The 22269-nt window shown below is 35.5% G+C and overlaps 1 protein-coding gene across 5 annotated transcripts in view; it reads left to right on the top strand.

Moving 5' to 3' along the window:
• Nucleotides 1-22269, top strand: part of PHF14 (PHD finger protein 14) — a 210921-nt gene that overhangs the window by 57571 nt on the left and 131081 nt on the right. For all 5 annotated transcript variants that reach the window (XM_077754230.1, XM_077754226.1, XM_077754227.1 and 2 more), the window contains exon 14: nt 8199-8367. In XM_077754230.1, the coding sequence (XP_077610356.1) occupies nt 8199-8367 (169 nt within the window). The remainder of the gene's footprint in view (nt 1-8198; nt 8368-22269) is intronic.

The raw sequence follows: 22269 nt of genomic DNA on the forward strand, positions 1-22269 counted from the left end.
ATACTGTTAGAAAAGTTTCAAGTGGTATGTTCATCTGTGTGGACTCTGTACTGTATCATGTGTCAGTTGTTTTGTAAGGAAATCGATAAATTTCTGCATTGGTGATTACATTTTGTTTTGATTTTCTGAGTTGTTCAATGTTTTGTGGAGTTCAGGGAATAATGGTACTACTGTCAGAAGGCTCTAATGCAAGTTTTTTGGTTACCTAAATACTATTTTTGGTGAGGATGAGAAATGAGCATGAGAAGTTAGAGAATGTTTTGAGAAGGGTAATAGTTACAAAATGAGAAACAAAATGGAAAAAAAAACCCCTCAATTAAAAAACAACAACAGTTTGTCCTAAAAAAGGGACTTGTTTCCATACCCCAGAAATTCATGTATGTTAAAAATGAATTGGAACTGAGAAACTCTGACTACATCAACTGGTAGAAATGATCACTTAATGTTATAATTTGTAAATACAAGGAACTGGCTCTTTTCTGTGATATAATTTGATATTTTTCTATAGGCATTTCTGTTTTGATGTTTGTTGTATTTGTTATTGTTTACTAACAATATTTAGTGTCTGTGAGGTTTTCACAATTTAGGACTGCCAATAGATTGTTTCAAAATATATTCATCATTTCAGTTAGGCGATATGGTTAGGTGTTTACTTCTCATTTTAATCTTTAATCTTTTAATCTTTCAATAAGGACAAAACAGGAACAATTTAGTGTATACATTGTATTTATATTTTAATTTTGATGGTAATCTGTGAATCCAAGGAATAAAGTGCGTGGTTGTTCTAGCAATAGACATAAAAATATTTAAGTAACATATGATGAATTACTTCCTTGTTTTTTTCTTATTGGAAAACATTTTTAGTGTTAAAATTTTTGCTAGACAGTTTTGGTTAAATGAATGGGAATTTTAGATACTAAAATCAATGCCTTCAATATAAATTTGTATTTTAGCAATTAATGTATTTATCTTCGTAACACATGGTCTATTGCATTTGACTCTTACTGGAGTTCAAAATTAAAGCTGTTACTTTTAAAAAATAAATATTAGTTTGATAATGTTTACTATATTAATGAGTGAGAGATGTGAGTTTTGATGTAGTGTGACTTTAAATGGCAAGAAATCTTCAAAAATACTTGGTAAGAGAAATCTAACATGCATTCAGGGGTACTGCTGTAAACTGAGAGTACTGATGTATACTAAGAATAGTGATATATAAACTAAATATCAAACATGTTTTATCTTGTAACCATTTTTATAAAGATAACATAAATTAAACTTTTAAAGAATTATTTTCTGATCATTCTTTTATTTGAGGAAATTTTTGAAAAATATTTTACTTTTAACAGCTTCTCATGAATTTTTAAATGGGCTTTTATAATGAGCAATATCAAGATTTTCAACAATCATTTTGTAGACTTTTGCTAAGTGTTAGCCATTAGCCACATGTAACAACTTGAATTTAACTTGATTAAAATTAAAATTTTAAAAATCAGTTCCTCAGTCACATTAGCCACATTACAAGTACCCAAAGGCTATATATGTCTAGTGGCTACTGTACTGGATTGTTCAGTTATGGTGAATTGTAACATCATCTAAAGTTCCACTGAACAGCACTGATCGAGACTGAAGTTTCAGTGTTAATTATCTTTTAAGGTAACTAATGTTTTCAAACATTTTATTGTGGTAAGAAATATATAACATAAAGTCTACCATCTTAATCATTTCTAAGTGTAAAAATTGAAACTGTCTACATATTAAACAATAGCTCCCCCTCCTCCTTCCCCTCCAGTCACTGGCAAACTCCATTCTACTTTCAATTTCTATGGTTTTAACTACTATAATAAGTACTTTATATAAGTGGAAATCATACAGTATTTTTCATTGTGGTTGGCTTGTTTCACTTAGTGTAAAGTCTTCAGGTTCATCCATATTGAAGCATATTGCAGAATTTTCTTCTTTTTAAAAATTGAATGATAGTCCATTGTATATGAACTACATTTTCCTCATCTTTTTATCCATTTGTCAGTAGTTACTAGGGTTACTCCCACAGCTGTTGTGAATAATGCTTCCATGAACATGGGTGTACAGATATTTCTTTGAAAGTGGATTATATGGTAATTCTATTTTTAATTTTTTGAGGAACCTCCATACCGCTTTCCAAAGCAGGTGTACCATTAGCAGCAGTACCATCAGCAGTGTACAAGTGTTCCAATTTCTCTACATCCTTGCCAGCACTTACTGTTTTCTGTTTTTTGTTTTGATAATAGTCATCCTATTGGATGTGAGGTGGTATCTCCTTACAGTTTTGATTTTCATTTCACTAATGATTAGTAATGTTTTAGCTCCTTTTCATGTGCTTGTTAGTCATTTGTATATCTTTGTATGTCTAATTTAAATCCTCCTTTAACATGCATGTGGACTTCCAAAACAGGTATAATAATATTAGCTTTAAGGGTATTAATTTTTTTAATGTATTAGTCTCTTACATCATGTAAAAAAATAAGTGAAATCACAAACCATTGTTATAATAATACTAGCTTTTATAATTGATCATGCATTAAAATTTATCGAGATCTTTATTTTTCCATAATAGCTCTGAGTTACTGTCTAGTGTTCTTTTTTTTTTTTTTTTCTTTTTTCTTTTTCTTACCCTGCAGTGCTCTTTTGAGCATTTCTTGCAGGACAAGTCTGCTGGTATCAAACTCCCCCAGCTTTCGTTGGTCTAGAACTGTCTTAATTTCTCCCACACTTTTGAAGGACAGTTTTGCTGGACATATGATTCTTGGTTGACAAGGTTTTTGTTTATTTTTTCTTTTAGCACTTTGACTAGATTGATCCACTGCCTTCTGGCTTCCAAAATTTCTGATGAGAGATCTGCTTATAATCTTACTAAGGATCCTTTGTAATTCTAAATTTCTCTCTTTCTACTTTCAAGATTTTATCTTTTTCTTTGGAAAAATTGATTATAATATGTCCTGTTGTGGGACTCTTTGGGTTTATCTTTCTTGGTATTTGTTGAGCTTCTTGGATGTTTATATTAACATCTTTCACCAAATTTGGGAAGTTTTCAGTCATTATTCAGACATTCTCCTGTCCTTTTTCTCCTTCTGAGCCTTCCACAGTGCAGATGTTGGTCCATTTGTTGATATCCCACATGCCTCTTAAGATCTGTTTGCTTTTCTTCAAGTTTTTTTTCTTTTTGTTCCTCAGACTTTGTAATTTCCATTGTTCTTTCTTTCAAGTTTGCTGCTCATGTGTATTCTTCTATTTTTTCATTTTTACTTTATTTTTTCACTTTTTAAAAAATTTAAATTTTAGTCGACATACAGTGCTATATTGGTTTTAGGATTAGAATTCAGTGATTCATCACTTACATACAACACCCAGTGCTCATCACAAGTGCCCTCCTTAGTATCTGTCAGCCCTTCTAGCCTATCTCCCATTCACCTCCTTCCATTAACCCAGTTTGTTCTCTGTCATTAAGAGTCTCCTGTGGTTTGTTTCCATCTCTTTCTTCTCTCCCCTGCCCTTCCTGTATATTCATCTGTTTTGTTTCTCAAATTCCACATATTAGTGAAATCATATGGTACTTGTCTTTCTCTGGTTATTTCACTGAGCATAGTACATTCTAGCTCGACCCATGTCATTGCAAATGGCAAGATTTTGTTCTTTTTGATGTCTGATATTCCAGTGTGTATGTGTGTGTATGTGTGTGTGTGTGTGTGTGTGTATATATATATATAGTGTGTATATATGTGTGTGTGTATATACATACATACTATATCGTTTTTATGCACTCATCAATTGATAGACATTTGGGCTCTCTCCATAGTTTGGCTATTGTTGATAAATGCTGCTATAAACATTGGGGTGCATGTACCCTTTCAAATCTGTATTTTTGTATCCCACACTGGTGGCTGCACCAGTTTGCATCCCACCAGCGGTGCAAAAGGGTTCCCCTTTTTCTGCATCCTCATCAACACCCCTTGTTTATTGTGTTGTTAATTTTAGCCATTCTGACAGGTGTGAGGTGGTATCTCATTGTGGTTTAGATTTGTATTTCCCTGATGATGAACGATGTTGAGCATCTATTCAGGTGTCTGTTAGCCATCTGGATTTCTTCTTAGGAAAAGCTATTCATATCTTCTTTCCATTTCTTCACTGTATTATTTCTCTTTTGGGTGTTTAGTTGGTAAGTTCTTTATAGATTTTGGATCCTAACCCTTTATCTCACATGTCATTTTGCAAATATCTTCACCCATTCTGTTGGTTGCCTTTTAGTTTTGCTGATGGTTTTCTTTGCCGTGCAGAAGCTTTTTATCTTGAGGTTCCAATAGTTCATTTTTGCTTTTGTTTCCCTTGCCTTTGGCAACATGGCTAGTAAGAAGTTGCTGCAGCTGAGGTCGAAGAGGTTTCTGTTGGTGCTCTCTAAGATCTTGATGGTTTCCTGTCTCACATTTAGGTCTTTCATGAATTTTGGATTTATTTTTATATATGGTGTAAGAAAATGATCCAGTTTTACCAACACCATTTGTTGAAGACACTTTTTTTTCCATTGGATAGTCTTTCCTGCTTTGTCAAAGATTAGTTGACCATACAGTTGTGGGTCCATTTCTGGGTTTTCTATTATGTTCCATTGATCACACGTGTCTCTTTTTGTACCAGTACCATACTGTCTTTGCAATAGCTTTGTAATATAGCTTGAAATCTGGATTCATGATGCCTTCAGTTTTAATTTTCTTTTTCAGGATTCCTTTGGCTCTTTGGACTCTTTTGTGGTTCCATACAAATTTTAGGATTGTTTGTTCTAGCTCTGTGAAAAAATGCTGGTGGTAGTTTGATGGGAATTGCACTAAATGTGTGAATTATTTTGGGTAGTGTAGACATTTTAACTATGTTTGTCCTTCCAGTTCATGAACATGGAATGCTTTTCTATTTCTTTGTGTCCTCTCCAATTTCTTTTGTAAGTGTTCTATAGTTTTCAGAGTATTGATCTTTGACCTTATTAGTCAGGTTTATTCCTAGGTATCTTATTGTTTATGGTGTAATTGCAAATGGGATTGATTTCTTGGTTTTTTTTTTTTTTCCTGCTGCTTCATTATTGGCATGTGAAAATGCAGCAGATGTCTGCACATTGATTTTATATCCTGACTTTGCTGAATTTATGTGTTCTAGCAATTTTTTGGTGGAATCTTTTGGGTTTTCTACATTGAGTATCATATCGTCTGTGAAGAGTGAAAGTTTGACTTCTTCCTTGCTGATTTTGATGCCTTTTCTTTTTGGTCTCTGATTGCTGAGGCTAAGACTTCCAGCACTATGGTGAATAGTAATGGCGAAGAGTGGACATCTGTGTCTTCTTCCTGACTGTAGGGGAAAGGCTCTCAGTTTTTCCCCATTGAGGATGATATTAGCTGTGGGTCTTTTGTATATGGCTCTTATGATATTGAGGTATGTTCCATCTATCCAAACTTTGTTGAGGGTTCTTATCAAGAATGGATGCTGTGTTTTGTCAGATGCTTTTTCTACATCTACGACAGGCTCATATAGTTTTTATCCCTTCTTTTATTAATGTGGTATATCACATTGATTGATTTGTGAATATTGAACTCCCCCAGCAGCCCAGGAATAAATCCCACTTGATCACGGTGAATAATTTTTTCATGTGACTACTGAATTTGATTTGTTAATTTATCCATGTTCGTCAGAGATACTGGCCTATAATTCTTTTTAGTGGGGTCTTTGTCTGGTTTGGGACTCAAGGTAATGCTGGCTTCATAGAATGAGTTTGAAATTTTACCTTCCATTTCTGTTTTTTAGAACAGTTTGAAAAGAATAGGTATTAGCTCTGCTTTAAATGTCTGGTAGAATTCCCTTGGGAAGCCATCTGACCCAGGACTTTTGTTTGTTGGGAGATTTTTTATTACTGATTCAGTTTCTTTCCTGGTTATAGGCCTGTTCAAATGTCTTTCTTCCTGTTATAGTTTTGGTAGTTTTTGAGTTTCTGGGAATTTGTCCATTTCTTCCAGATTGCCCAGTTGAAATGTAATTTTTCATAGTATTTTCTCATAATTGTTTGTATTTCTTTGGTGTTGGTTGTGATCTCTACTCTTTCATTTGTGATTTTATGTTTTGGAGTCCTTTATCTTCTTGATAAGTCTGGCTAGGGGGTTATCGATTTTGTTAATTCTTTCAGAGAAACAGCTTTTAATTTTGTTGATCTGTTCTGTATTTTTTGTTTGTTTGTTTCTATATATTTTATTTCTGTTTTAATCTTTAATGATATCTTTAGGCTTTATTTGTCATTCCTTTTATAGCTCCTTTAGATGTAAGGTTAGGTTGTATATTTGGAAATCTGCCCTTTTTAAAAAAAAATAAAGTTTGTTTATTTTGAGAGAGAGCATGTAAGCAGGGGAGGGGCAGAGAGCGAGGGGGAGAGAGAATCCTAAGCAGGCTCTGTGCTGTCAGTAAGGAGCCCGACGCAGGTCTCAATCTCATGGACTGTTAGATCATGACCTGAGCTGGAATCAAAGGTGGGCACTTACCTGTCTGAGCCATCCAGGTGCCCCCGGAGATCTACTCTTTTAATCTTTCTAGTAAGTTTTCTGTTTCAGTTATTATACTTTTCATCTACAGTACTTCTTTTTTCATTTATTTTTAGGCTTTCTGTCTCTTTATTGATATTTCCATTTTGTTCATAAATTGTTTTCTTGTCTTTTCCCACAATCTCTATTAGTTCATAGAGCATTTAAAACATAATTCTTTGTCTTGCCAATCTGCCATCAGGTCTTCTGGGTCAGTTTCTATTACTTTTTTTCTCTCTTTTAATGGACCATACTTTCCTTTTCTTATTCCCTGTGGAGTTTTTGTCAAAAACTGGACATTTGAAATTAATAATATGATGACTTTGGAATTGAGATTTTTCTCCATTCCCAGCATTTGCTGTGTTTTGTTACTGTTTTTATTGCTTTGTTTTTGTTTTTTATTATAGTGTGCTATCTCTCTGCTAAGGATCACACTGAGGTGTAAACTTGTAGTCTTCTCATATCTTTTCTAAGCCTTTCCCTCGGCAAGGGTGGCCACTTTCTAATTTTTCTTGTATATGCACTTATTTTTGAATGTCCATATCTTTAATGTCTGGCTCCCAAAAGGGGACAAGAGAAAAATGAAGGTGGGAAACAAATGGCAATGGTCTTTTAAGTTCTGGAAGTCATTTCAGGCCAAGTAGGAGCTCACTTATAACAGGATTCTTGCACAGAGAGACAGGACACTGAGTTTCCTCTTTCCTGGAAGCAGTTTTATTTGTGCCAAAACGGGCTCAGCGGGCTAAGACCCCATAAAGGCTGAGCCCCGAGAGCAGCAAGGTATAGCCTTTTAGGCAATTTCTACTAATTTGTCTCCCATATATGATGACTAATTTCGTCTGATTGGACATATTTCAAGTTACAGAGTTGGGTGAAAGCTATGCATATGTGTATAGGAGTTGATTGGGCCACGTTGCCTTCCTCTGTTCTGAGAATCCTCACTATATTCCTTAGAGAGTGGCTTTACTACACACCTACCTCTTTGTACTTCTGTGATCAGAAGCAGTAATTCCCAATCAGAGTATGGATCCTCAATATTTGGAGGACATGATTTGTTTTGCCCATCTTGGCTCTTAATGGCTGTGTGTAAACTGCAGGAATATGTGCACAACTGCCTGCCATGTGGCTTGGTTGGAGGATGGGAAGCTTTGCCTCTGCTGAGAGATGAAATTGACTGAAGTTAATGAAAATTTACCTGTGCAAGACTTTCCCTGGAATTTACATGCCTTCAGTAGAATCCAGAGTTCTAAAACAATTACACCAAACAAATTCTGCCAGTGCAGCTTTTTTTTTCTAGGTGGAGAGGCATATTTCTATTGCTTTGGACCATGCCACCAGTGCTGAATCTCTTATGTGGATTCACTTAAACACATAGCATTATTGCATGTGTTTTTATGATAGAGTATAGATGAAATTGCTTTATATATTTACTATTGACATTTTTATAGGAGTGTATGTATCTTTCTGTATGTAGTCATTGTCCTGTGATCACACATATTTGTGAATATTTTTATATATTTTTCACATATATCTGAATTTTGTATTAATAGAAGCTGTAGCTAACACTAGAAGATAAAAACAAATGTATGAACTTACGTGTTTTCCTTTATGTAGGCAATGTTCAGAATGTGACCAGGCAGGGAGCAGTGACATGGAAGCAGACATGGCCATGGAAACCTTACCAGATGGCACCAAACGGTCAAGGAGGCAGATTAAGGAACCAGTGAAATTTGTTCCACAGGACATGCCTCCAGAACCTAAGAAGATTCCAATAAGAAACACGGTAATTTTTTCCCTGTTTATCATAATCATCACAAAATTCTGAGGCCAAATTAAGAGGTAAGAAAGATAAAGGATGAACATATACTCAGGAGTCAAAGAAAGAAACCGGTATATTACTATAGGTCATTGTTAAGAGTTTGTTGTTTTATATTATGAAATACACATAATGACTACATAACTGAGACTTTATGCTTTCTATATTCAACTTAAAGCATAATAATAATAATGAATACCCACTTTATCCACTGGCGTGCTTCAAAAATAAACATTACTAATGCCTTTGATGTCCCCTGTGAATCCCTTGGTAATCACATTCTTACATGGCTAGTGCAGAGATCACCTCCCTCAACTTTATATTTCTCATTCTTTTCTTCCTTTTTTTTTTTTTAGTAATTACTCTCCAAATGTGTGTGTTTATAAATAATACATAGTTTTACAGGTTTTGAATGAATGGAGTCAGACTTCTTTTGTTATTTGGTTCTTTGACCAGTTTTTTTTTTTTTTTTTTTAAGTTTATTACTTATTTTGAGAGGGAGGGCATAAGTTTGGGAAGGGCAGAGAGAGAGGGAATGAAAGAATCCGAAGCAGGGTCTGTGCTGTCACCACAGAGCCCGATGAGGGACTCGAACTCATGAACCGTGAGATGATGACCTGAGCAGAAATCAAGAGTCGGATGCATGCCCGACTGAGCCACCCAGGCACACCAAACCAGGTTTTATTGATGTGATTAATAAATACTAATCTGTGTAGTTATAGTTCATTTTTTTTACTAATGTTTAGTATTTTTATTAAAAGAATAGATCATATATTTTCTCTTTAGATTGGCAGTCTTATTTCCATCTTTTTCCTTTTATAAACAATTCTGTTTTGAATATTTTTGTCAATGTCTCCTGCAGCATGGTAACAAGGAGTTAGGATATATGCCAAGGTGTTCATTTGCTTAGTTATAGGATATGTACATCTTCAGTTTTTCTACTTAATTCCACTGTGTTCCAAACCAGTTTATAGTCATAGCAATGAATAATCTTACTGTTGCTCCCTAAACTTACTTTGTGCAATATTTTAATGCTTTCCAGCGCAGTACATGTAAAATAGTATGTCATTTTATTTTGTGATTTGCTGCAATATTAATGACTTTGACTATGTGTATATTTTGGTAAATTGTATTTTCTCTTCTAGGAAACGTAAATGCAAGTCTTTTCTAGTTTTTCTATGAGGTTGTTAGTCTATTTCTCATCATAAAATTTTTGAGGTTAGAGTTTAAAGAATTTCTTTCAGAAAGCATTTATATTTGTTATTACCAGGTGTCTGTGAGGTATACTAACCTAAGACCATTTTATTTTTTTATTTATTTACTTTTAAATGTTTGTTTATTATTTACTTACTTAGAGAGAGAGAGAGAGAGAGAATTAGCGAGGCGAGGGGCAGAGAGATAGGAGAGAGAGAATCCCAAGCAGGCTCCATGCTGTCAGTGCAGAGCCCATTGTGGGGCTCAATCTCCTGAACTCTGAGATCATGACCTAAGCCAAAATCAAGAGTCACCTGCTTAACTGAATGAGCCACCCACGTGCTGCTAACTTAAGACCATTTTAAATAAGTTTGGTGTTTGTATTTTTTTCCATTATGTAAATAGTGTCGATTTCTGTCCCAATCCCATGAAGGCTGGCTTGCAGTTAGGAATTTTTGGTGAGACATTTTTTACTTTTTTACCTTGAACCAAGGCAGACATTTTAAAAAATCTGCCTCCTCCTGAAGGAGATGTAGATTTTTTTTCTTTTTTTTTAAGTAGGCTTCATGCTCAGCACAGAGTCCCAATGGCGGGGCTTGAACTCATAACCCTGAGGTCAAGAACCGAGCTGAGGTCAAGAACCGAGCTGAGGTCGAGTCAGATGCTTACCCAACTAAGCCATCAAGGCATCCGAAGATGTGGATATTTTTAGGGTTAGTTGTCATCCTTTGTTTTGTTACCTGTTTAGCTTTAGAGAGTTGTTGCTTTTTTCCATAAAATAACAGTTGTCTAAAAAAATTTGTTTAATCTATAATAACACATTTAATCTAATCACTAAAGAGATCTTACTTAAGAGAAGTTACCTCAAGTATTTCATTCAGTTTGTGTTATGGTCTTATTTGAAATTGAGGACACAGATGTGGAAATTTTCTCCCAGATAATTTAAATAGTTGATTTTTAGTGCTCTAAATTGATCAACTTGAAATTGTTTTATTTATAATTCTCATTAGTTTAAAACAATTTTTTTGGCCTCACGAATACATTTTGTTTACAAATGAACTAGAGAGAATTTTCCTTTATGTCTGCTCATTTCTTTCTTTTGTCTTTCTTTAAAAAAATTTAATGTTTATCTAATTTTTGAAAGAGAGAGACAGAGTGCAAGTGGGGCAGAGGTAGAGAGAGAGAGGGAGACACAAAATCTGAAGCAGGCCCCAGGCTCTGAGCTGCGGCCCAAACCCACAAACTATGAGATCATGACCTGAGCTGAATGAAGTCAGACCTTAACCGATTGAGCCACCCAGGCACCCCAAGCCTGCTCATTTGTAATATCTTTTCTGTAACTTCAATGCAAATATCTGCGGCTATTAAAATCTTAGAGTGAAGCACAGTTACTTCATGAGTCTGTGTTTGCAAAGATTATGTGTTTGTGAAACATCATTTTCTTTATTGTTTAAAGAAATCTTTAGGACCAGTGTTACCACCTTTAACTATGAAGTTATATCTAAAGGGAAATTTTGTACATATTATAGTGATATTTATGTGTACATAGTTTAGTATTATATAAGATAAAAGAGGATCCTGTATTTTTCTAGTTTGCTTGTTTGTTCTTACAGCCTAGAGTTATAAAAAAGCTTTTAAATTTTCTAATTTATTCCAATTTCTTTGGCTGTATTCTCTGTCTCTTGTTTTCTTGTGTAAAAGTCTTAGTCTTCTTGTAGCTGTGTGTGGGTAAAACGTAAGAAAGGATTCTATGGCTAGTAGTTTTAGGAAATACAGTCTGATTATTTTCTCTCCTGGGGGAACTCAAATGTATACTGAAGTCTGAGAAACACTACTGTTTAGCATAATGATTAACTTTTTTCTCTAACTTATTTTGTCAAAGAGCACTTTTCTCAAGACCCATTTTTTTTAAATGTTTTTATTTATTTCTAGGAGAGAGAGAGAGAAAGACAGCATGAGCAGGGGAGGGTCAGAGAGAGAGGGAGTCACAGACTGAAACAGGCTCCAGGCTCCGAGCTGGCAGTCAGCACAGAGCCCGACGCGGGGCTCGAACCCACGAACCGCGAGATCATGACCTAAGCAAAACTCGGATGCTTAACTGACTAAGCCACCCAGGCGCCCCTCAAGACCCATTTTTTATTGTATCATAGAACATTGAATGGTACCAGCTTTGGAAATGATGTTCTAGAGGCCTAGAATTTCTTGCATAAATTAGGTCATCTGTGGGGTGTTTATTGGAACGTAGGTTTGGTCTCATCTGAGTACTAGTTAATTAGAATTAGGGGTTGGGTTTAAGCAGACTTTTTAGGTTGTATTCTTATGCAGACTAAAGTTTGAAAATAACCATCTGGATAATGTTTATCATTATTACTCTTATTCTTTTCCTTCCTTCTTCCCTTCCTTCCCCCCATTAATCCATATAGCAATTCAGAAAACCTTTGATGAACATGTTCTATTTGTCAGGTACCTGATAGAGGAATGTAAGAATGAGAGATGCAGAGGGGCACCTGAGTGGCTCAGTCGGTTGATCATCCGACTTCGGCTCAGGTCATGGTCTCACGGTTCCTGGTTTCGAGCCCCGCGTAGGCCTCTGTGCTGACAGCTAGCTCAGAGCCAGGAGCCTGTTTCAGATTCTGTGTGTCCCTGTCTCTCTGACCCTCCCCTGCTCATGCTGTCTCTTTCGCAGAAATAAATGAGATAGATAAATAAAATTTAAAAAATAAAAGAATGAGAGATGCAGAGAATACAATCATCTTGGTCTTGATCTTACCATTTAGGTTGAGTTCCTATGGTTACCTTAACTTTTTATCTTATCAGTTCTGTTTCAGAGATATATTAACATTTTAAATTATTAAATGGTACGGTTAAAAATGAGGCAGCCTACTTGTTAATTATGGGAATCCAGGTATTTAACTGCTTTGTATAACCAAATGTGTCTCACAGTAAATAATTGATTTATCTCTCCCTTAGTTTTAATTTTTGCATTCTTGTACCTAGTATATTCCTACTTATACTTTTTATTTTGGTACATGTATTACTACACTTATTTGTTGTAGACTCTGGGTTTAAAGTTCTTTCTTGTCCAGCAAGAAAGGAGATGCAGGATTAAAATGCTAGAGATGGCTTATGTTCAGGAAAAGACAAGAGCCCCGATTAAGGGTTCTTGCCCCATTTTTATTAGGATCAGAAGATTTACAAACAGGGTGATGGATGTGCACTAACAGACAATGAAACTCTGAACATTGGGGTGCCTGGGTGGCTCAGTTGGTTAAGCGTCTGACTTCTGCTCAGGTCATGATCTCATGGTTTGTGGGTTTGGGCCCCATGCTGGGCTCTGTGCTGAAAGCTTGGAGCCTGGAGCCTGTTTTGGTTTCTGTGTTTCCCTCTCTCTCTGCCTCTACCCCACTTGCTCTCTGTCTCTTTCAAAAATAAGTAAACATTAAAAACAATAAAAAAAAAAGAAACTGTGAACATTAACTAATGGAGGTGAGGGAAAGAGAGTCTTGAAGATATGTGAGTTTAGGGGTTTGGTTAATACAAAATAAAATCCTGGTGCCTGGCGGCTGGGCTGGAGGTTGTTTACAGCAGACTTGAGGCACCACCTCTGTTTACCTAAACTGGTCTAGGGGACAATTAAGACAGAGCAAGCTACCTCAGGGTCAGTGAGGCACCTTTCTTTTGTTAATTATCTCTGGGCAACTTTGCCCTGCCTGGTCTATAGCTCTATTTACCTAATTTGGTCCTTTCTTCCTGTGAAAGCAGCTTTCTGCTATAGTACTAAGTGGGGGTGGGGGGCGCTTTCACCTTGAATACCTAATCTTGTTTATTTCATATACGTTCTATATTGGGGCCTTTGCCCCCCCCCCCATACCTATTTACCTAATCTTGTTTACCCAAACTTGGATGTGAGCATCCTATGGCTTAGTAATTCTTTTTGCCTTGCTAACTCATCAGTACACACTCAGGGAATTCCTAAGCTTATTCCCCACACTTATTAGCCACCCAGGTGCCCCACATTGAACTTCCTATTACAGAGGTATTGTGATATTGAACAAGTTACCTAACCCTTACCTGAGTTCCCCAGCTGAGCTGAGTTATGAACTTCCTATAGGTGCTATAACAAATTATCATGATTTTGGTGACTGAAAACAACACAGATTTATTATCTTACAGTTCTAGAGGCAGAAGTCTCAAATCAGTTTTACTGGGCTAAAGTCAAGGTGTTGACCAGACTGGTTTCTTCTAGAGGTTGTTGGGATTATCCATTTCCTTAACTTTTCTAGCTTCTCGAAGATGCCTACATTCCATTGGCTCATGCCTCTTCTTCACAACACTTTTACCTCTAGTTTCCAAACTCACATCTGCCTCCTCTCTGATCTCCTATTTCTCTCTTTTAAGAACTCCTGTGATTACACAGGCCCACTTGAATTCATCTCAGAATCCTTGGCTAACTTGTATCTGCAAAGTCACTTTTTGTTATCAGGTATCGTTTACAAGTTCTGAGGATTAGGATATGGATATTCAGGGTGCAAATATTCAGCCTATTAGAGTTGTTTTTAAAAAAAATAGATGATATACATAAAGTACCAATCATGATATCTGGCACATATTAACATCATTTTCTTCTTCCTGCCTCCTCACTCTTCACATTGTGTGATTTTGGTTAAGACACCTGGGCCTTTGCTGCCCCATCTGTAAAACTAGATAAAATACACATAAGGTAATCAATAACAAAACGTATTGAGGGGCGCCTAGGTGGCTCAGTAGGTTAAGCATCCGACTTCGGCTCAGATCATGACCTAGTGGTTCATGAATTTGAGCCCCGCGTTGGGCTCTGCGCTGACAGCTGCGAGCCTGAAGCCTGCTTTGGATTCTGTGTATCCTTCTCTCTCCGACCCTCCCTTGCTTGTGCTCCCTCCAAAAATAAATAAACATTAAAAAATTTTTAAAAATATTTCTTGCTTTTGTTAGTTTTAATTTTCCTGCCTTTATTGATCAGAGCGTACTTCATTTTACAATAGTCCTATTTATCAAAATTTTGAGGAAGATTTACCTTTGTGACATGAGGGAATTCATGACATATGTCCTAATTTCTCATTTCAAAACAACATATCACTTAATAAAACTGTTAAAATGATCATTTGTTCTACAACTTTCTACCATTTGTGTTAGGCCTAGGTTCCATTGGGCTATAGTGCTAGCATAGGTTTTAGAAAAATAGTTTGGATTATTTCATGCTAGTAAAAATGATTTTTCTCAAGTTTCAAAAGTCTTTTTTGTGGGATATATGAATTAATAACTCAGCTAGAAAAGTTTTGTTTTTATAAATTCAGACTTTATACTATAAGCATACAGCACTTTAATTTTTTACCTTTTTTGAAGGACTATCTCTGTAGAGTTGTCCAAAAACCATCAAAAGTATAAAATGAGGGGTGCCTGGGTGGCTTATTTGGTTAAGTGTCCAACTCTTGATTTCAGCTCAGGTCATGAATGCAGGGTTGTGGGATTGAGCCCCATGTCAGGCTCTTTAGTGAGTGTGGAACCTGCCTGTTTTTCTCTCTCCCTCTGTCCCTCTCTCTCTCCTCATGGTCTCTCTCTCTCTATCTAAAAAAAAAGTGTGTGTGTGTATGTATACATATATATATGATTATAGCTGCCACAGATTGAAGTTCCATTTTTGTTCAACAGTTTTTCTTACCCCCTGCTATTACTTTCTTACTTTGTATACTTTATATCTTTACATTTAAAAGTAACATTCTTGTGGTAGTAAAGGAGCAGAAGAAGGAAAGAAGGGAACATGTTGGGATATTGAAGCAAATCCTTCTATGTTGCTACTATTAATTCAACTTCTGTTTATCCATAGTGCTAATAAACCCAACCATTTTATTATTTTGTATTTCTTCCCCCTATTTACCTTTGGATATTTTACTTCATTACTTAATTCAAAGGATAGTAAGTCAGAAGAGGACATAAAGGATTAGTTTACCTTTATCTAAGATTGTTTAATTAGTGCTAATACCTAACATTTATTGAGGACGTCTCATATGCCAGACGTTGTACTAATCCTCCAGCCTACTCTTTTAAAAACTAAGTTTGTATTTGACTATTCTTACACCTATTTTACTCCAAATGAAACTGAGACACAATGCTTGAGTAACCTACCTGTGATCTAATCGACAGTAACAGGATAAGACTTGAACTCAGCCTGAATTAAGAACCTGTGTTTCTTCTTTTAAGGTCTGTAGAAGAGATTAAAGATTTCGTTGAGGTACAAATGAAGTTGTCAGACATTTGGCTTTTGATTAGTGTAGTTGGAAATATGGTGCTCTAATTTGGTGCCAGAATGTTCATGTGTCTTTCAATAGCATAGTGTTAATCTCTGGTAAGGCAGGCACATATCCAATTAGTAATTTGCATACCTGGGTTTATTCACATTAAATATGAGGTTCAGGGGTGTCTAGGTGGCTCAGTCTGTAAAGTCTCCAACTCTTGATTTTGTCTCAGGTCATGATCTCTTTGTTCATGAGTTTGAGCCCCTGTCAGGCTCTACACTATCAGTGCAGGATTCTCTCTCTCTCCCTTTGCTCCTCCCCTGCTCTTGTGCACATGCACACATGCTCTGTCTCTCAACAATAAATTAATTAAAAAGGAGATTCAACAGTTCTTTTCTTTGTACTTTCAGCTGAGTGTGAACTCCCTCCCCCCCACCACTCCCAAACTTATATAAGAGCATTGCCATCACTTTGCTTAATTATGGTGCAGTAGTATAGAAGAAGTTAATAAAATGTTTGAAGGCTATTTATTCTACCTTGAGGAAATTTATATTAAAGAAAAAAATTAGAAGCAGAAAATCTGTAAGTACACTGGTAGCATGTGTTTATATTGGTTGCCAGTATATGTTTATTTTGCTGTTCTTTATTGGTTTGCTTTTCCCCCCTCTAAATTCTAAATACTGTGAAACTTGGTGTAGAAAAAAAGTATATACTTTGCTATTGGCAGTGAAGATGTAGAAGTACACAATGGTTTTGTTTCCTAAGTAGTTACTCCAAATCTAAAACATTTGGTTTATTGCATCTTATCTTTTTTGATTAAGCAACAGATATCTTTTGGAGTTGTTAATTTGGTTGATCGATGTTAAGAGAGATGGGACCATAGACTCAATTTTTCTGCTTGAGTGCCTGCTTTGTGCCAAATCAGGCTGCTATTAGAATAGCATCCACTCATTCCTGCTGACAGGCAGTTTCCATTTATCATAGCCGGAAAGTGCAATGGGGAATAGAGCACTTTGGCAAGCCTTCCTATATTTTTATTATTTAGATCGCCAGGAAAGTCATTTTTCATTTTATTCTACTCTGATTTTCTCAATAAGGATTTATAGAAATCTGAATAAATACAGCATATTTTGAGACAGTAGATCCAATAAGATATAGATGCTTTTTGGCTCATTCGGTTAAGCCTCTCCCTCTTGGTTTCAGCTCAGGTCATGATCTTATGGTTCATGAGTTTGAGCCAAGCATCGGACTCTGTGCTGTTGGTGCAGAGCCTGCTTGGGATTCTCTCTCTCTCTGTCCCTCCCCTGCTTGCACTGTCTCTCAAAATAAATAAATAAACTTAAAAAAAAGATATGGATGTATGTAATCCCAGTGTTACAGCTTTTTTCCTAATTTTTTCTACCCAAAGATGTTAAAAGATTGGCCAGAAAAGATACTTGAAAAAAATGATAGCACTAGAGATTTGGTTTTGAAAAATAATGGGTTAGAAGTGCTATTATTAAGGGTAAGAGTGAAAATACTGCATTTTCAGAAAGTACTTATACAAACTTATACAAACAGAGATTCTCTCTGATTGATATTTTCATGTTATTCTTACATTGTTAGGGTACCATTAGTTTTAAAAATTTTTTTCTGAATATTATAATTATTTTTAAATTAAATTTTAGCTATGAAAGTAATACGTGAATATTTTTTGTTAAAAGAAATTCAAAACTATAGAGTCTCCTTTGATTTTGCTGCCAACATTACCCTTTCCCACTCTAAGTCACATGCCTTGAATCTACCTTTACTACAAGTATATATTTTGAACTTTGATCATCTGACATTTCTTTTGGTATATCTGTCATAAAAAAAGAAAAGTGATTAATGAGTCATATGGAAAAGTAATATGGGCATAGTTCAAATAACATGGAAATATTAAAATTTTAATAAGTAAAAGAGGAATGATCTGGTTTTAGAAAATCCTTCACATATTGTTTTCTGCTCCAGGGATATGACTGTAACATCATCTTAGATTGGCTTACAAATATCCCATCTTCAGTATTTCAGTGTCTCAGTAACTATATTCTCTTTTTTATTACTGGGCACAAATAGGAGGACTGAGTCTAAAGAAGACAAAGGGTTGAAAAGCATATTTTTATTTACCTTTATTTGTTACTTGCCCTGTATATTATATTAATTTTCATTACTATACTAATGAAGTAGTTACCGTGTCATTGCCATTTTACAACTGAGAAACTGAGGCAAAGATGTTAAGTTATGTGCAGAAGGACATACAGCTTCTAAGTGGTAGAGCCAGGAATCAGATAGCTCCTGAGCCCATGCTTTTACATACTTTATTGTGCTGCCTTTCTGGGTGGGATTGTTCCTGGCACTTCTCCTTGGGCCAGAATCACAGGCTTCTCGTGATTTCAGCAGCTTAGTGGCTAAGGCTTTGATCAGGAAAATGGAATTCACTCTGTGGGGATTTAGGGACTTACACCACTGTTGATATAGCTGGGGCTGTGGATGTCAAGAAATGGGTCACCTCTGGTCAGAGGAGTTCTGCCAAACATCAGAGAAATTGTCTATGAAATATTTATCCTGAAGCAGTGAGTAAGTGGTAGGAGCTGACTCCAATTCGGAGAATTTGACAGTGAAGATCTCAGCCCTAAAAATACTGTTGAGTAGGTAGAAAAATGAGAATTTGTGGGGAAGTCTGCAAAGCCGGCCAGGAGTATAACGTGGGAGCTAATGGAAAGGGCTATAAGGCTATGCAGCATGTGAAAAAGCCAGGCATTTGAGTCCCATGACCTCCTGAGTAAAATGGTCTTCACTTAAATGTTTCAAATCTGAGGTCACTAACATAGAACCACAGGCAGAAGGGGAGGGGAGGATTATGGGAAATGTGGTTTCCAGCCTTAAACAGAGTAAGGTGATGGTGGTGGTGATGGAGATGTGTGTCAGATTAACCACAGACAATCTATCAAGCTAACAAACTGCAGTTTTAAAAAGTGCCTAATGTAGTACTTGGCAGTGGTAGGTGTCCTAAAAAGTAACATTTCAGATTCCTTTTCTCTCTTTCTATCTTCTTTGATGACTGCGATACAATGTCATCCATTTTCTTCCAGCTGTCAGCATTGTGCAGAACAGGCAATAAGTTCTTGATAGGGTGATTAAAATTATCACTAACAGCATAAGTGCAGACAGTGACTTAAAGAGATAAATACTGAAAGGATAACTTCAGTGTATGCCAAAGAATTTGAATCTGGAATTTTTACAGACTCAGCAGTGTTTAAAATGGAGAGGGTTAACTGCTTCCCTGACTTGCTGAATGTCCCGCTGAGCCCTCACAATATTTGCCATTCATTTATGAGTGAGTCAAGGTTTTTTCTTTCCTTTTTTTCTTTTTCTTTACTTCTCTCCCTCTTTTTTTTTCTTTTTAGTTGATAGATGAAGTAAAGAATCTTAAAAAAAGTTTCTTGCGATAGATGTTAGGTCACCTTCTGTTAACCCAGTGAGTTTCCTCCTCTGTTCCTCTATTTATAGAAGCTACACAGATGCATATAGGACTTTTCTCAAAGATTTCAGCTGAGAGCTTCTTTTATTTAAATTATATTAAGCAATTCTTTTCTATAGAAATCCTACACTTTGTACCATCCATTGCCAATGTCTATTTCAGAAGTCTGTTTCATACAATTTTTTAGGGGTTTCAATATATACATTCAGTATATAGGGTAATAATTACTTTATAAAAGAGTAACTTTGACATGTCTAATTATACAGTCTGGAGAAAACTAGTAGTTTTCACTGCTGCAATGATAGCCAGTAATTATAATTGGGAATATTTTTAATGCATTTTTCATTTATTATAGGAATGAAAATATTTAGTCTTTGGGACTGGAATTTCATTTTGTAATATAATTCAGCTTCTTTTGTACTGGGAGAATCCTTTTCTTCTCCTGCATAAAAACCTTCTTATAGGACAGGAATTAATTTATATACCTAGCCCACTTTTAAATGTAAAATGCTGATACTTCATATATAGTGTTTTTCTTTGATTCCTGTATTCACTAAAAAAAAAAATTCTCTTCGACTTCTTAAATGTTATGTGGTTTTAATCTTTCAACTATGAATTTTTATTACAGTACTTCCTTTCCACTAGTTTCAGGTAATATTTTCTTTTTTCTGCCTTTCCAGGTTGTTTGTCATTGAGCCAAGACAGCTTTGTCATCCTGTTGACCTTGTAGTTAGTGTCTTACTGATCTGTGATGCATTCACTATCTAGTATCACATAGTATGTTTTATGATTTTATAGTGTTCTAGTTTTAAGAGTTAGTTGTTTTGTTTTTCAAACCCTTGAGATCCCAGTAATTCTGCAGTTATTTCATCTACTCGGATTTTGTTCATTTTTATCTTTATCTCACATTGCTTAGAGGGTAGATTGTAACTTCTGATGCATGCAACACAATTCCTAACCTCAGTTATTTATTTGATCTTTAGCTTATGTTGTCCTCTTGGGTAAATCTTCAGAGTCCAGTAAAGAGAAGACAGTATTTGAAGATAAACTTTTGTTTATAACATACAGGAACACAAATTTATGTTGTATTTTCTTTACAGTAATCAAAATTGTAGGCGTTTTCTTTTTTTGAGTGCTTTAGTCATTTTTATGGCAGAGTTGAATAGTTATCTGTTTTAAGCCATAAAAATTGGCTGTGTGGGAATCCAGGTCTTTCCATACTCTCTAGTCTTTACTGGTCATCCCTAGTCCTACTATTGAACAATGATCAGGTTAATTTTTTTCAACATGTATCTCTGAGCAACTAATAATATAAGGCACTTGCCAACAAATCTTGAATAGAATACCAAAATGAACATGTGGTCTGTTCTGTCAAGGAGGTGTACTGGTGGCTGGAAATACATGTAATTTAACCAGGGAATACAGTGTAAATATGAGAGGTGATTAAATTGCTTTATCAGGTAACATGATTGTTGTGAAATGGAGGAGGAGAGACAAAAGATTGAGGTGACAAAGACTACTGTACCCAAAGCCTTGGTATTAACGAGTTGAAAATTTTAAAGCAAGCAAGCTAGACAATTGGAAAAGCATTGGATCCTCTAGCCTAAAATTTAGTGTAAAAATTTAGGTATCATTATACCTATAGCTGTCTTTCTTAGAGCTGTTTTTGATTTTTAAATGTTTATTTATTGTGAGAGAGAGAGAACGAGAGAGAGCACATACACATGCCTATGAGGAGGGAAATAGCAGAGGGAGGGAGGGAAAGAGAGAATCCCAAGTAGGCTCCATGCTGACACAGGCCGTGATTCTACAAACTGTGATATGAGATCATGACCTGAACTGAAATCAAGAGTTCAACGGTTAACTGACTGAGCCACCCAGACACCCCACAACATGTTTTTATAATAGCCATCTTGATAGCAAAAGCCTCTTGCATTATTAACTGGACAAAATTTTAGAGAAGTTAATTGGATCAAATCTTATTTTAGTTTTCATACAGAATCACTTGTCAATTTAAGGTTATTAATGCTTAATGAGTGTTAGCACATTTTGAGCAAAAACAGTTGGCTAATATATCAACTATTTGATTTTTTTAGATACATAGATGCAGGTATATTTTTTTAAGGACAAGCCATTTCTCCTTAAATTATTTCTTTGCTAAGGAAGTTCTGATGATCATTGTTATTAATTGATGTAAGAGTTTTTAAAACTTAAGTAAGAGTTTTTAAAACTTAAAGAACTTTGATTTATTCAATTAGAAATATTATGGATATGACTTATAATTATGCTTTTGAAAGTAACTATCCATTTAAGATGTAACAGTATTTTCCTCTCTAGGACATTTTTTTTGTAGCATCATCCCCTTTTAAAAGTAGAAGATGGTAGGGGTGCCGGGTGGCTGAGTCTGTTAAGTGACTGACTTCAGCTCAGGTCATGGTCTCATGGTTCATGAGTTCAAGCCCCATTTCAGGCTCACTGCTTTCAGCGCAGAGTCAGCTTCAGATCCTGTGAACCTCTCTCTCTCTGCTCTTCCCTCTGTTTGTCTGTCTCTCTTTCTGTCTCTCAAAAATAAATAAACATTAAAAACAATGTAGAGGATGGTATAAAATCAAATTCTTGAGTGTTTTAGATAGCATCAAAACCTGTAAGATAGCATAGTATGGGGTGGAAAGTACCTGGACTAGCACGTAGTAGATCGGAGTTGTAGTTCATACTCTGCCAATAACCCTTTGTGTGGCCTTGGAGAAGTAGTTTAATTTACCTTGTTTGTATTCAGTATCCACATTGATAAAATATGTTAAATAATTTACAGTCTTTTCTACAACTAAAATTCACATTTGCATTTATTATTTTATCCTTAACACTTTAATCAATTAGAGAGTTAAAGTACATTGATATTCTAAG

This window comes from Crocuta crocuta, unplaced genomic scaffold, assembly GCF_008692635.1.
Source record: "Crocuta crocuta isolate KB4526 unplaced genomic scaffold, BGI_CrCroc_1.0 scaffold292, whole genome shotgun sequence".
Classification (NCBI taxonomy): Eukaryota; Metazoa; Chordata; class Mammalia; order Carnivora; family Hyaenidae; genus Crocuta; species Crocuta crocuta.